Consider the following 14583-nt stretch of genomic DNA (forward strand, 5'->3'; position numbering starts at 1 on the left):
TGTTGTCGCGTCGCCCACTGCAAGCCGAAACGGATCGAGCGGCGGGTGCAGGCCACGCCGCCAATCGAACGCCTGCCAAGTCGATGATCCCCCCTCCCCAATGCGAGGCGGGCTTGCGTGTTCCATGCTGACATGTCGAGCATCCTGCCCCCTCCAAACCAGAATGCTCCCCCGAATGATTCGCCCGCCCGGAACCGTCCTTCTGTCCGACCCAGAACTGCCCCCTCGGGCATCAACAGCAAGGCAACACGGCCAAAGCAAGCTCGGGGTTGCGACTGGCTATGCGAGTACGTGAGAATGCGCTACTTTCGCCTTCCGTCTCCAGCCTTATCGGCACTTTGGCCAAGGGGCCTTGTCCCGCTCCGGCCCCTCCCTTCATTCCCGTCCATCTATGTCGTTGCTAGCATCTTCCTTGCAAAACATGTTGATGCCGGCTGCTCGCTGGGAAGTTAGACAGCTCCGATGAGGCCCCGGGCGCCGAAGAACGGGCTCCCCGGGACAAAGCCGTAAAAGGATAACAACCAAAAAAGGAAAGTGGAAAAGGATGGGGAAAATGTTCGATGAATAGGTAGTCCCGACAGCGGCGGGTGCTATTGAGCCCACGCTGCAACCTCGGGGCGGAAGGCCGGGGTTCTGTCTCATGGACTTGATTTTGTAGCTTTTCCTCCCTTTTTTTCTTTTTCTTTTATCTTGTCTCGCTGCAGACTGTGTTGGTCTGCATTGGTTCCCGGTATCTCCAGCACAGCGGACCAACCAACCGCCGTCCCTCCGCTTTTCTCGTACCCTATTACTTTGTTCACCTCCTCGAGTCTGAAACTGGTTTTTTGGATCCTGTCGGATACATCGGGGCGGGAATCTCGACATGATCAATGTCCGACTACGTTCCGTCCCCCCTCCCCCGCCTGAGCTCAGGAGCTCCTCGTTAGATCGATTGTACCGGTAGTGGTAAACGTATGAAATAAGAGGCCAAAGCATTTGCAGCCAATTAACGTCACTAAAACAATCTTTTTGACATCGGTAGTTGGGGTAAAGGTGTATTTTGCTTTCGAAAAGGACAACACTCTATTGCTTGCCTGGCGTTCTCCCCTCCCCGACCCCCTTCGGCAAAAGTAAACCCCAATGGCCATTTGCAGCCAGCGACTCCAATACAACCCTTCCAGAGACAAGCGTCGTCCTCAACCAATCGCAAAGGCAAATAACACAAAATATACAAACAAACCACAAGCGCGCGACCCCGACGAATGTAAGCAGGCAAGCGTCCGAGGAAGATCCCGGTTTCTTTTGGAGATGAACAGCCGTCGGGCAAGTTATGGGACGAACCACTTGCCAGACAAACACCTTCCGCCCTCATTCTCTTCAAAGTTTACTTTGGTTAATAAACCCCCACACTGCATTCCTTTTGCAGAGAGAGGAAAGAGAAGCAGAGAGCGAGACGGGAGTGAGTGAGTGAGTGAGTGAGTGAGAAGAAAAAAAGGTGAGCCCCAGCCAAACACACAATAAGAAGGCCGCCGCCGCCGCCGCCTTGCCCGAGTCGGCAAGTCCAAGCCCATCCCCCAAAACTCACCTCCCCTCCCTCCCACTCACACACACACCCGCACCTCCTACTACATCCTCCGACCCCGTCAGTCAGTCAGCTGACACGAACTCCTCCCCCCTCCGACCCAATCACACAAACACAAAATACTCACGCAAGCACGCACACACGCCCAAAGACAACCGGCAGGCAAACACGGACAGCTCCACCCGCCAATTCTCTAGTGCGGGACCAAAAAGAAAAAGAAAAAAACACGCATGAACCACAATCCCCGACGGACGTACTGTATATGTTAAAGTGGGGGGAGGGGGAGGGGGAGGGGGAGGGGGAGAGATAGGGCGAGGTCTGATTCGATTCACGAGCTCTCCCCGAGCTTTGTTGTTCCTTTGGAGAAACCCTTTGTCCCCATGCCCCTGCCCCTGCCCGTTCCCCTCCTCGTGCCCCTCACAACGCGCGCAAACTTGGCTTTCTCGGAGAACTGGGGAAGGCTTATTTATCCTATTCAACCCGACCTGGCCCATCCCATCCCATCTCAGGACATACCCCCCACCCCCAAAAAATAACAAGCTTGAGTCGCAGAAGAAAACAATGCCGAATGAATCAAGAATAGCATCATCACTCAAACAAGTACGATTCCCATTATATTTCTCGGCATCTCAAAAATGTACTTATGTGTCTTGTCATATTACCATCAAAACGTAACTATCCTACCACGAGACGAGGGTGATCAAAATAAATAAAAGTCAAAATAAAATGAAGGAAACCTCGTCTCTAGACAAGAGTTCACCAACAAATGCTGTACTGACAGGTTGATGCTGTGGATGCCGTGCCGTTCTCCACAATGAAAGGAGGATCCCCCCCGTTTCGGCAGTTGTTGGCAAACCTGTCGTTCCAGCAATCTAAACCCCTCTCCCAATGTCAACGTCCCTTCAAAATCCTTTCCACCCGATAACGACGATCATGTTATGGACTGGAGGGCACACAGCTCGGATGAGGGTTGACGGATTTTGGCGAGCGAGCCTCTTTCAGGTTGTCAGAGTGTGGCGGGAGCAGAAGCGTTCATGCTGAATTTAGTGCTGTATAAGGAGAAGATCTTGTCAGCGGCTCGGTTCCATCACGGTCATGGTTGTGTGGGGATGGGATGTCTTACGGAGCAAGAGCCGCAGGAGCAGGTGCTGCAGGAGCCAGCGCAGCTAGCACCGCAAGACGAGCAGGAGCTGTATCAGTCAAGTTAGCACCGTCGCCGAATATAGGAATTGCTTGGCTTCGCTCTCATTTGCGGAGCTCAAGAGACCAGAATCTCAGCTGGGAAATTCGCGGGCTCTTGAGCTCTCGACTCTTTTTGGAGCAGAAGACTGCGGGGCTGCCACTCACCAGGGGGCCATTTTGATAATGTTTGTTGGGTTAAGCGAAAAAGCTTGAGTGTTTGGTTTGATATTGGAATGTAGTGATGAAGCTGATGAGTCGGATGAAGAAGAAAGCTCAAAACATCCAGAGATGTCCTGGGGTTTATATAGCCGTCAAGCAGGATCCCCCACGCGCAGTCAGCTGGGTGCCAGACGGCTATCTGACGAGGAAGCGCGATTTCATTCGCGATTACTGGGAAAGACGGGCGTCTCCGAAAGAGGCGTCATGGCCCAGGATAGCTCGAAGAGGCAAACCGCGAATGCCGCGCGAGCTTCCTTGGGGGTAAATTGTTGACATGGCTGTTGTGTGCTACCGCATCAGGCTGGCACTCCCATGGATTGATCCATAATAGATAGGTGCCTGCGGTCTAGGAGCTGGCGGGTTCAGACCGTTAAGGAAGCGGGGTTTGGAACCGAGTCTACGGGTGCAAGCCTCGACGACATGTGTGGTCGGATGTTGGTGAGCAGGGTGCCACGTTCGGGATGGATCCACCCGACAACGGGGGGCACAGGCTGCTATGATTGGACCGAGGTGAGGCGGGCTGGGCATCCACGCGCGAGGGTTCGAGATTCATGGCGAGCCGTGGCAGGGCGACAGGATGGAGCGTGCATGGTCGCCATGGTCTTGTGAATGGGATGATGGATGTGACTTGGAGCGATCGCCGACTACTGAGTGGACGGAAAGGGCTAGACGGGGTAGCCCCGCCCGTGATCGGTCAGACATTCGGCCTATGGAGGACGTGGGATGGTGGGCAGAGCCGGTCTGGATTGTGGACTGTCGGGTGGATTGATGGGATGGCAGCTTTGGGGGCACAGCGCCTGACTGAGGAAGCCGGAGGCGGTGTTGCTCGTCGTGGTTGGACGTGTGTGTCATGGTGTATGCACGAACAATGTATGTAGGACGACGCAGAGGGAAATCTGCTTGTGATGCGCTTGGCAGCGGCACCCGCGCGAAACAGAGTTTGTACCATGCCGCACTTGGGATTCCAGGTGATGCGACCCAGCCATCCCGTATTGGCCAGAGACGGGGCTAGCAGTTATCCAAGTGGGATCCGTCTGCCTACTAGGCAACGTTGCCGAACAGATGCAAAGAATAGACACAAGAGCTGAGGAAGATAGGAAAGACAGCAGACAACTCCACGCCGGATGACCTTGTCACCTATCGTCATGGTGAAGTAAAAGCCTCAAAAAAGGAGGACAGCTCAGAGCTGGGGTCTCGCCGGCCAAACTATAGGCTCTCTCCACCAATCCTCAGCTCTTACTCGGCTCCGCCCTTGGGTGAGCATCAAAAGAACCTTGTCAGAGAAGAAGAATCCTGGTAAAATCCCTATCGGATGTTCTGTGAACAAAGGAAGGGAATAACTCTTAGCTAAACGGTGCAGTTTGTCCAATCATCGAAATAGCCGCCGGCGAAGCCGTACAACTCGTGATGGGGCCGTTTGCCCAATCAGTTCATACCCCCGGTCTCGAGGTGAAGAGACCGGTGAGTAGGGGGGGAAAGGAGGCGAGGGAGGGAAATAACAAGAATGAGAAACTGTGACTCGTTACCGTGGGGGGCTCTCAGAGTCTTTGCCCCAGCCGAGGAAGCCGACTTTCCGAGAGAGGAAATCATGAGGAATCAGTAGACAGGGACGAAACCCAGACTGACACAGTGTGCATGTCGTCTCCCTCTTCTCCATCTCTTCAAGACAAGTCTCTCGCCGCCTCCCTCGGTGGCCAGGTGACAGACCTTGGGCTGGTCAGCTTGAAGGTGTCGCGGGTGTACAAATGAAGAGATGGCGAGAAGAGTGTGCCAAGTGGAAGAGACAGGACGATGGGCCCCTTTTATGTGCTCAACCAACTCTCTATCCTGGGACGTTGAAATGGCGGTGGAAGGGAGAGACGGCATTCCCCAGTGAGAAGGGGACGCAACGCGAGCTGGCCAGCAAGAATTGTCTCATCAAGACAACGGTCCATCAGCATCCGTCCCCCGTCGCCGACGCTGAGTCCTGCCGCCTGACCGGATCGTGCTTGGTGGATGTGCTGGCTATCTTGCTCGTTTCCAGCGGTATCGCGAGCCATGGTTGGTGAGAAGGCGATGGCGGAGACCGATTTTGTGTGCGAAGGGAGGCCATCAAGGTAGGCCATCCGGGTTCCTGAGACAAGACCCAATTAGGCTCTTATCAATGCAGGTCATCAAGGTTCTCAGTCGTTTGCGCCGTGTGACCATTCTCGACACTCTCTTGTGAATTAAAGCCGTCTGTCTGTCTTTCAAAACTGGTGGAATCGAAGTAACTCCTTTCTTCGGTAGGAGGGAAGTAATCAATGTTGGCGAGTGTTTCGGTTGTGCTGGATAGAGAATGCAAAGCCACCGCTGAGTGTCGAGCTGACCCAAGTCGGTGAAACTCAATCAGATGCGTAGGCATCAAATCCCTCCAGATTTATCTTTCGCTGACAGACAATCGGAACAGCGATTTGGCCACTGTAGCACGAAGTATATGTCTATGTTTCGCTTGGTTAGAGTTGTCTCGATGTTGTGCAGTCTAGGCAATGTCCAAAGCAGTGCAAAACGCCGTATCGTATCCATTAGCAGTTTGATGGCTTCTTGGGCGTATAAGGTCGATAGTCACTGTGTCTCCGCCGTTGAATGAAATTGATTGTTGAAAGTTGCATCAATCGAGGTCGTTCACCGTCGGCTGGCAAGAGAGAAATGTAGCGTGCTGCTTTCCCATCGCACACTATGGGGTTTGGTATAACAGAGCTCTGGGAGAATGCTAGAGTTGACAAGCGGTCAAGATTAAGTTTGTGAAATCCCCCAATGCTGGATAGTCGAACATTGCGCTGCGGTGCCAAGTTGACGTCTACACAAGCAGGGTCCGAGGGATATGCTGTCGCCCGTCCGTTGGGGTTCCAACCGACTGCCGGGCGACGAGCCCGCAGCATCGTGAGGTGCATCTTGGAGGGCATTGTCCAAAATCTCAAGCCCCCAAAACTCCTGGACATCCAAGTCGACGTCGGAAATACGAGCCTATTTCAAGAGCAACGGTTGCGCAACTCCACGAGCATCGCGCCAAGTACCCCATAATTGCGCCATCTGGGGCAAGCGCGCCCCTTTGAGATCGTGACTTGAGATCCGATCGGACCCATGGGGGGCCCTGGACACCCCAGCAATGCACTCGGTGAGCTCCGCTCGAGATTATCTCCGGTGCGCGGGCCGTTCCGCCCTTCTTCAGCAATTGTGCATCTCGAAACGGCATTGGTTCGGGATGGCGAAGGAGGGGGATGTGTCTTGGCCTGCCGACATCCGTTTGGCCCGGGAGCGGTGTATTCGACGCGGGGTTGTACCCAAGACAGAGGAATGCAGCCGGGGGCGCCGGGGCCTCTGACATGGTCTCGTCTAGTTCGGCAGACTTTCGCGAAAGTGTCGTCCCTGAGGTGACCTGCATGGTACTTGCATGGGCCCAGCGAAAGGCGCCCCTACGAAGTTGATCGTGGGCCAGAGCAGCGGACGGGCTGCCTCGGCCAAACGAGTAGCCGAAGCTTTTGAGGTCTGTACAAACAACATCAGCACTGACCTGACTGAGTCTACGGGAACGTGTGCTGGAAAGCAAGCCAGACGAGCTAACAGGGAGCCAGGGGCCTAGACTGAAGGGAAAATATTGCAGGTTGGCGACAACCGCGGAGAGATTCTGCCCACCCGACCGGACGGTCTAATTACGAAAGACGACCTCGAGAATGGATCCAGCGACAGCCCGACGAGCCGCTACCGGAGAGTGTGCCCACGTGATATTGCCGGCACAACATACAGATGATTGTTTTCATGGGGTGTTTTCGAGAAGCACAACAGAGAGAGTGTGGAAGGGCGGACCGTATTGCTGCTGTGTCGAGCCGACTGCAAGGGCAGTCGATAAAACTTGCAGGATGGGAAAGAGCCATGGCTGAATAGCCAAAGCTGTTTGGCAGGCCGTAAAGTGTTGGCTGGCAGTTTTTCAAACGAGATTCTGAAAGTGCATTTACCCTCCTTTGGCAGGGACATTGGGCAGGCAGCAGCAAGTCACGAAAGCTGGAGGGGGATATCACGACTTTCCACGACCTGGCCAATTCCAAACTCGACATCGACATCCTCTCGCGTGAGCCATCAGTTCTCATGAAACTGACCGTATACCCAAACACTTGTCCCTCCAATGCAGAGGCATTTTGGCCGCGTCAACGGGAAAAGGGCGGAAGGGGGGGGGGGCTCTTATTTAACCTCGCTGTCAAGCCAAGCAACCACTTATCCTCTCCTCAATGGTGATGAACAGAAAGACTAGACCGATGCCTTCCTTGATTCAATACATCTAAGGATTCCTTCCATCGAATGTCGTATTTACCAGCCGAAAAAGCAAGGAGCCCCACGCATGAAAAAACGGGGGGCAAGTACGCCAGCAGTCACTGCAGAAAGTGAGAGATGAGAGAGAGGGGCATGGAAAGCTGGTTAGACTAGGCTTTCCAGTCATCAGTGGATCTGATGTATTGACCGAACCATGGAGGGTTAGTGACCCCGAGTCATTTCGACATCATTCATATGCCGCGTTGGAAGCAGTGAGGGGAGGCACAGATTATCAGTTCACGCACGGCAAAATCATCAATTGAAGCTCCCCACTCCTAGGATGGAAACATATGGGTTCAGCTGAAAGCGAGTTCTAGGAATTATTAAAATGTCGAACCGTGTTGCAAATCTCATTCATTGTTGGTTGCATTGAGGAATTAGGTCTCCCGTTGTCAATGAACTCCAGGCCTATATATGTATGATGCCGCAAAAGGAGATGGAAGTCGTAGCTAACCCGTCCGATAAGAAATCATCACAAACAAAAACCCAACTTTGACACACACACAATTGGATATCCACGACGTCCGTCTCATGACTTGCGCTAGTGTCCTCGATCACTTGACCGAGGTATGCCATCCCTTTAACCTGTACGCCGGAAACCCCACAATGGTTCATAGTACCTCCTTCTTAGTCTACTTCGTAGTCTTGAGGTTTCGCGTAAGAGCAATCTAACCCCCTTGGGGGGCTGCTGCTTGGAGTTCGAGGCTCCTACGCCCCGCCAGCTCGCGCCGCCAGAGGCTGCTTGTTTCGCCGACCCAACAGTGTAGCACCGTCGAGGCTCAGCTCAAAAGCTCCCTTCTGCCGGTTCCGGTCCCTAACCTGCTGCCGAGCAGCAGCCGTGATGGCTGCAGAGTGCTGGCCGTAGCCCTTTTCGTTCTGAGGGGCCTGCCGCTCGCGCTCGCGTCCGCGTTGCTGTTCTTGCTGGTCTTTGATCTGAGCATTGCGCATGCTTTGCTCGAGCGCCTGCGTGGCCTGCGATGGTTTGTGGACGTATTCCGCCTCTTTGCCGTCCGTCATCTCCTGGTCTTCCTCATCCGACTCCTCGTTGAGGTTGTTCATGAAGCGTGCAGGGACACCAGACTTGGTGCCAACCTGCTTCCGGCGCTTGGCCTCTTCCTCCTGTCTGTGAACAGCGTAACCGACATCGAAAACTTCACGAAGGTTGACGGCTCCCGGCGAGCGGAAATCGTAGCGGCGGTCGCCATCGGCGATTCTCGTTGCGTCAAAGGCGCGAAGCATGTCCGGCTGGTTCTTCTTCTCGTCTCGGGGTGTCGGGCCAGAGCCCTTGACCCAAGGGTGCGCGAGGAACTCGGTGATGGTATATCGCTTATCGGGATCTACGGTGAGGAGATGCGAGATGAGGTCTTGGGCGGACTTGGAGATATCATCCCACCAAGGGGACAAGAACGTGTACTGTCCCTTGGCAACCTTCTCCGTCAAGACCTCGATGCTCTCGTCGTAGAATGGGGGGAAACCACACAGAAGCGTGTAGAGGACGCATCCCAAGGCCCACATGTCGACGGACTTGGAATACCGCTCATCCTTGACAATCTCGGGGGCGGTGTAGCCGACGGTACCGCACGGCGTCATGGTCTGGTTATCCCAGACAATCTTGGACAGTCCAAAATCGGCGATTTTAATCTGGCCGATGCCACCAGCGCCAACACCCGGAATAAACTCGCCCTCGTCGATCTTGTCCTCGTCACCGGGCTGCTTGGGTTTCGGGGTCTTTGACGGCACCACGGGGATCGGGCTGAAAAGGATGTTTTCCGGCTTGATGTCGCTGCAACGATGCGTTAGCGAGCCGCACGACAGAAATTACGTCATCGGGGGGGGGGGGGAGGTGCTGAGAAGGACTTGGCCCCTCAGCCACCGAGGCATCCCCGCACAGCGTCAAAGACACAGCGGGGTCGCCCGAATGACGGGAAATGCTCGAGCTCCATGGACATACCGATGAACAACGCCTCTCTCCTCGTGCAAATACTCTAGGGCCTGGGCGACCTGGACAATGACGTGCCTCGAGAGCTCCTCGCTGAAGTACGTCAGGCGGACGATCTGGTGGAAGAGTTCGCCACCAGGCGCCAGCTCGAGGATGATGTAGTAGTACTGTCTCGATTCGGAAAAGTCGATGAGCTTGATGATGTTGGGATGGTCAAGTTGCCGCATGATTTGCACCTCTTTCAAGATGTTGGCTCTCTGCTCGGAGGTCAGTAACGGTGCCCAAGAAGTAAATGGAGAGCCATCCTCGAAAGCGACAATAATGACGGAGCAACATAAACGTCGAAAGTAGTTAAGATGGCCCAACGAGAAGACAAATGAAAAATGGAAAGTTTTCGCACCTCTGCAGCCTTTGGGACCTTCTTGAAGTCCGGGTGTAAATGCTTGTTTCCCTAAGTTTGGCTTTGGTTGGTATGGGAGCGATTGGAAGAAAAAAAAGACAAGAACAACTGCATGCTGAAAAAACAACGAGAAAATCATGGTCGCGGCCGTAACCACCCAAGCGTCAACTCACCTGCATGCTGTTCATTTCGTATTTGCGGACGACCTTGATGGCGCACTCGCCATGCTCGCCCGTGGTGTCGCGCGCGCGGTAAACGTTGCTGAAGGCGCCATCGCCCATCTTCTCGACCAAGTTCCACCTCTCCAAGCCAGGGTATTTGGGGAATTTGCTCTTGCTCTCGTTCTCCTCGGCAATGAGCTTGGCAATGTGGGTGTTGTCAATGTTCTTACTCGACTTCGATGTCTTGTTCTGGTTCGGCTCGACAGCATGGGCAGCAGCGTGGCCGGCTTGCGCAGCACGGTTCTGGCCATCGCCAGCGACCGAGTAGGCCTCGGGCAGTTGTTGGGCTGGTGCGGCGGCGTTTAAAGCGGGCTCGGAGATGCCCACGTGTGCCTTTTGGGGAGGCGAGTGTTGTTGCTTGGCTGCCGGGTCGTCATTGTTGGAGGCTCGGGCTTGCTTTCCTGCAGTCAAACAAGATTAGCACCGTTTGGAAGACGAGGAAGGGCGGATTGAGCGAGGCAGGGCGAGGCTGGGCAAGAGCCAGCCGTCACGAATGAATCTAGCGAGGGCGAAAGGACTGGAAGAGGAAAGGGGAGAGGGACGAGGGATTATCGTACCGTGCCGGATAAAGTTCTTAAGCTGCTGTATCGTCGACATGGCGATAGTCTGGGGCCGCCGAGAGGAGCGACGACGAGATGTGAGGGTATTCGCGAGCGTGTGTCAACGGAGCGCAGGTCGCAGCGGGCGGGCGGGAGAATAGAATCAGTCGAGCTGCCCCGGTTTGAGGGGGGAACTCTTGCAGTGATTGGTAATGAATGCGGAGGCGAGGCACGAGTCGTGGAAATGTCCTTTTGCTTTGTGCGCAAGGTATTCTTTCTTACATGCAGCGGCGGGCGGGCAGAGTGGTTGGTGGTGGTGGATTGATTGAGTGTGTATCACGGGAGGTAGAGAGAGGATTGGGCGTATCGAGTCGGCGGGCGAGATGAGATGCAAGGTTGCTTCTTTGTGAATCGGGAGGGGGAAAAGCGGCCGAGAGGGAGAAATTGGTGCGAGGAGGAGGGATTTGTGGACTACGGCGGCGGCGGCGGTGGTGGTGGTGATGTTGGCAGAGGGGCAACGTGGACTCGGATGACGGAAGTTGAAGGAACTGGCAGATCGGGCGGGAAGGCGGGCTGCAGCACGTTTGTCTAGGACGGGACCAAGCCAAAGCAAGCAAGCAAGCGAGTTTGAAAGACGCTACCGAGCAAGCAAGGTGGGAGATGAGAGATTGGCCGGGGGTGTGTGTGGAAGGTTCAGGTCGACAGGCAGGGTCATGCAAAAGGAGGGAAAGAAAAAAAAAAAAAAGGGTAGACAATGACGGAGCACTGTGCGCAAGGACTGGATTTGGCGCCGTTTGGGGGGGATGCTGGCAAGCGATGATGACAGAGGTGGGAAGAGGGGAGGACGTGCGGTGGTAGTAGTGGTGGTGGCCGTAGCAGTAGTAATAGGTAAGGTAGTGTGTGTAATGGACCGGTAGCGTTGTTGGAGCTATGTTTGTGCGAGGAGTGGGCAGAGGGAAGGGAGGGGGAGGGGGGAGGGGAGGGGTGGGATAGTCAATGGCACGAAATGTGGCTTGTCGACAGCAAAAGCAAGGAGAAGGAGACGAAGAAGAAGAAGCAGACGAAGAAGCCGGCGCAGAAGCAGAAAGTCCACAGTCATCCATCAATGGCATCAGTGGGGTGGATTTGGACATCGGACGCAGAACACACGCACAGGGACCGAGTACCTACATAGGCATAGGTACACTACCAACACGTACGCACACGTACACTAGACCACAATTCTACAATACAGCCAGCACACAGACGATGCAGTTATGGGCAGGAATTTCGTAGGGGAAAAGGGAATCTTTTCTTCCTTCCTTTTTTCCCAAAAAAAATTTTTCCTGCTCTAGTTTTTTTATGGTTTCTTTTTCTTTTCTGCCTCCTTTCGTCGGGTGTGGTGGGCTGCGTAGAACCGGGCGTAGACATGCACCTACCTGCACTTGCACTCGCACTTGCGCCCCAGAGCGGGCCGTTTCTTGGATGCTGGAACGGCTGAATGGCCGAGGTGAGAGGTGAGTGAGATAGATACAGCCAGGAATGAGAGAGTCTGGGCTGGTTCAAAAGCTCAGCTAAAAATGCTAGCTCATGCTCACCAACGACGAACAGGCGAAGGCGGTCAGGTAAGTAATTCGTTAACCAATTAATTAGATAGCAAGACGAGCGCTCTGTCCGTCCTTGCTCTCCAGCGCTGCGACCCGTACTCTTCTTTCTCTACACAGGGACACAGTATGCGCTGATGAATTTCCCTCTCTCTCCCTCTCTCCATGTCTCTGTGGGTGTACCTGTGGGTGTGCCTTGCTTTGCCGAGGAATTCCTGACCAGCCGCGCCCTTTTGTTATTGTTGTTGTTGTTGCAAAGAAAACGCTCCAGGCCATCCACTTGCCTCGTGCCACGATCTGATCACGACGTTTTCGGCCCAAGACGGCCGTTTCTACCGCCATTGACTGTTGCTTTCGTCCCAAGGCAGAGTTCGCAAACCCCAGACACCCCCCCATCTCATCTGGCATGCACCAGGAAGCCAGGCCCGGCGGGGAGGGAGGGGGCCACGCCAGGACAGGGCTAGAAGCAAGCAAGGGGTCATGGATGTGGCTCCGTTGGCGTTTGAATATCCGCGGGAATGAAGGCGAGTCCCGATCTGCGCTTGCTGGCTCACATTCTGCAGGTCCAAGGGTCGGGGTCGGGAGAGTCATGACATAAGGCATTGCAAGACAACAAGACGGACAACGACAGCACCTCTCTCGCCGGTCTACGGGTACAGTGTGCGGTGCACGCAGCCGACCGACGGTGCTTTGCTTCGCGGCCCATCTGTCGTCAAAGGGCCGCCCACTACCGCTACCATCCAGCCAAGGAACCGAGACTCAGGGGCGCTCGCTGCGCTAGGGGCGCCGAAGCGTCCTCCTCGGCCACCCTCCACAGCACACGCTACTCGCATTGATGGATTGGGATGACACTCGACGCGGCACCGGCACCGTGTGTGCGTGCCTCTGACAGCGGTGTCACTGCTCTCTGGCTCGGCCCTGTCATTCTTCGCATGCAAGCAAGAGGCAGGCGGGCCGGCGGCACCCTTGCCTCGCAGTCCAGTCATCATCATCCAGTGCACGCTACGGTATATACATATTACATAGTATCCGACACCCGCGTCCTCTCCATGTCCGTCTAGGACGCCCAGCTGGCAGCCTGGCTAGGTAGACATACCGTACCAGCAAGGGACGCAGAAACAAGAGCTGCAGAAGCAAGTCCGAGTTCCAGGTCGGGAGTCCCGGGCTGACTGAGCATGCAAAACCGCCCGTTTGCGTCTTCTGCCGGGCCCGTGTTTCCCATTTTCCATGAATTGGGCAGCTGGCTGCAGCAGCCAGCTGCCCACGAGCCGGTAGCCAGGAAGCCAGGAGCAAGCAACAGGGGAGCATGGGGCATGGGACCTGGGGCAGAGCAGGGCAGGGTGCTTACTGCGTACACCACAGCATCATAGCAGCCCCTCCACCCATCCATCCACATCCCTTCCAGGATCGGAGCCTGTTCCAGTCGCTTGGATGGCGGGGCCCCCATTATGACGTCTGCTCTCTCGTCATATCCGCTTCCTGCAGGGATGTAATCGCTGCACCGCGCTGCACCATTGGGTAATGACGAGCCCGCTCTCTGCCTGAGGCCTGCATAGAAGCAATGGTGCAGAGACGTCGTGGCTCGGCGCCAGTCAGAGCCCATGATTCATTCCTGTCCGGGACATCCCAACAATCGCCCATCTCCAAAAATGTCTTTTTTTTTTTGCAGGGATTACCCATTTTCACACTCTCTCACTGTCTCCCTCTCTCTCCCTCGCTCTCCATCTCCATCGCCCGTCTCTCTCGCTCTGCCAAACCGGACTGTCTTCCCCAAAAACGCCCAGTGCCGTTTTGTTTGTCCTTGTCTGTCCGTCTTCCCACATCATTGCACCGCATGCATGCGCCCTCTGCTCATCACCCCAGCCAATCACCTTGCCCGCTGTACCAAAACACCCCGCGACTAACCACATGCCTTCAAATGATGATGCGCGACGATGTGCAAGCCACACACGCCACGTCTATTTCACTGACGAACTCTTGTCCGTCCGGCCTACCAATACAGAGCCGATGCCGATGAGGATACAGTGTGCTACCTTGTATCAGACTACGTCGTGTGCCTACACTACCAGTAACTCCTGAATCCTCAGCGGCGCAACTTATGCGAGACCACGCGAACCCTCCCGCCGTCATCCACCCGACGCAGGAACCTCGCTGGCTGGGTCGTCTCCATCATCATTTATTTTTGACTTGGCCGACTTCCTCTACTACTGGCTGGCCATGCGTTCGTTACCTACTTAAATTTACCAGCCGCGCACTCATACCGTCACGCGTCTCCCCCCAACCCCAACGTTCCTAGCTGCAGCTCGGCTTGTTCACCTTACGGCCGCGACGCTCCCCCTCTTCCCCCTTCCTCCTTTCACCTTGGCTATATCTGACAAATGGCAAACACCAAGGTTTGAGCCCGATCAGATCGTGGCCCTACTCACCCGTAGCTAGCTGGGCGCACTTGTTCAAGACACCCGCTCGCGCCTGCAACATTCCGCGCGCAGAGCACCAGAAAGCCATGAGCGCCTCGTGGACTGGCCTAGGCCCCGCCCCCGCTCGGGCAGCCTTCTTTCGTCATCCATCCTGGCCTTCCTCTGGCATGCCTGCCCCCAGTGGCCGCTTGCCATT

General features: G+C 55.2%; 1 protein-coding gene across 1 annotated transcript; it reads right to left on the reverse strand.

The window, feature by feature from the left end:
- Positions 1-7996: 7996 nt before the first annotated feature.
- On the reverse strand, positions 7997-10445 carry EsH8_VII_000877 (kinase-like domain-containing protein; the record flags this gene model as incomplete). The annotated part of the gene is made up of 4 exons (XM_083271010.1): positions 7997-9071; positions 9240-9484; positions 9801-10249; positions 10406-10445. The coding sequence occupies 4 exons, from the start codon at positions 10443-10445 to the stop codon at positions 7997-7999; spliced, it is 1809 nt and encodes a 602-aa protein (XP_083128567.1).
- Between the last annotated feature and the right edge of the window lie 4138 nt (positions 10446-14583).

Source organism: Colletotrichum jinshuiense, chromosome 7 (genome assembly GCF_051148585.1).
Source record: "Colletotrichum jinshuiense chromosome 7, complete sequence".
Taxonomy (NCBI): domain Eukaryota; kingdom Fungi; phylum Ascomycota; class Sordariomycetes; order Glomerellales; family Glomerellaceae; genus Colletotrichum; species Colletotrichum jinshuiense.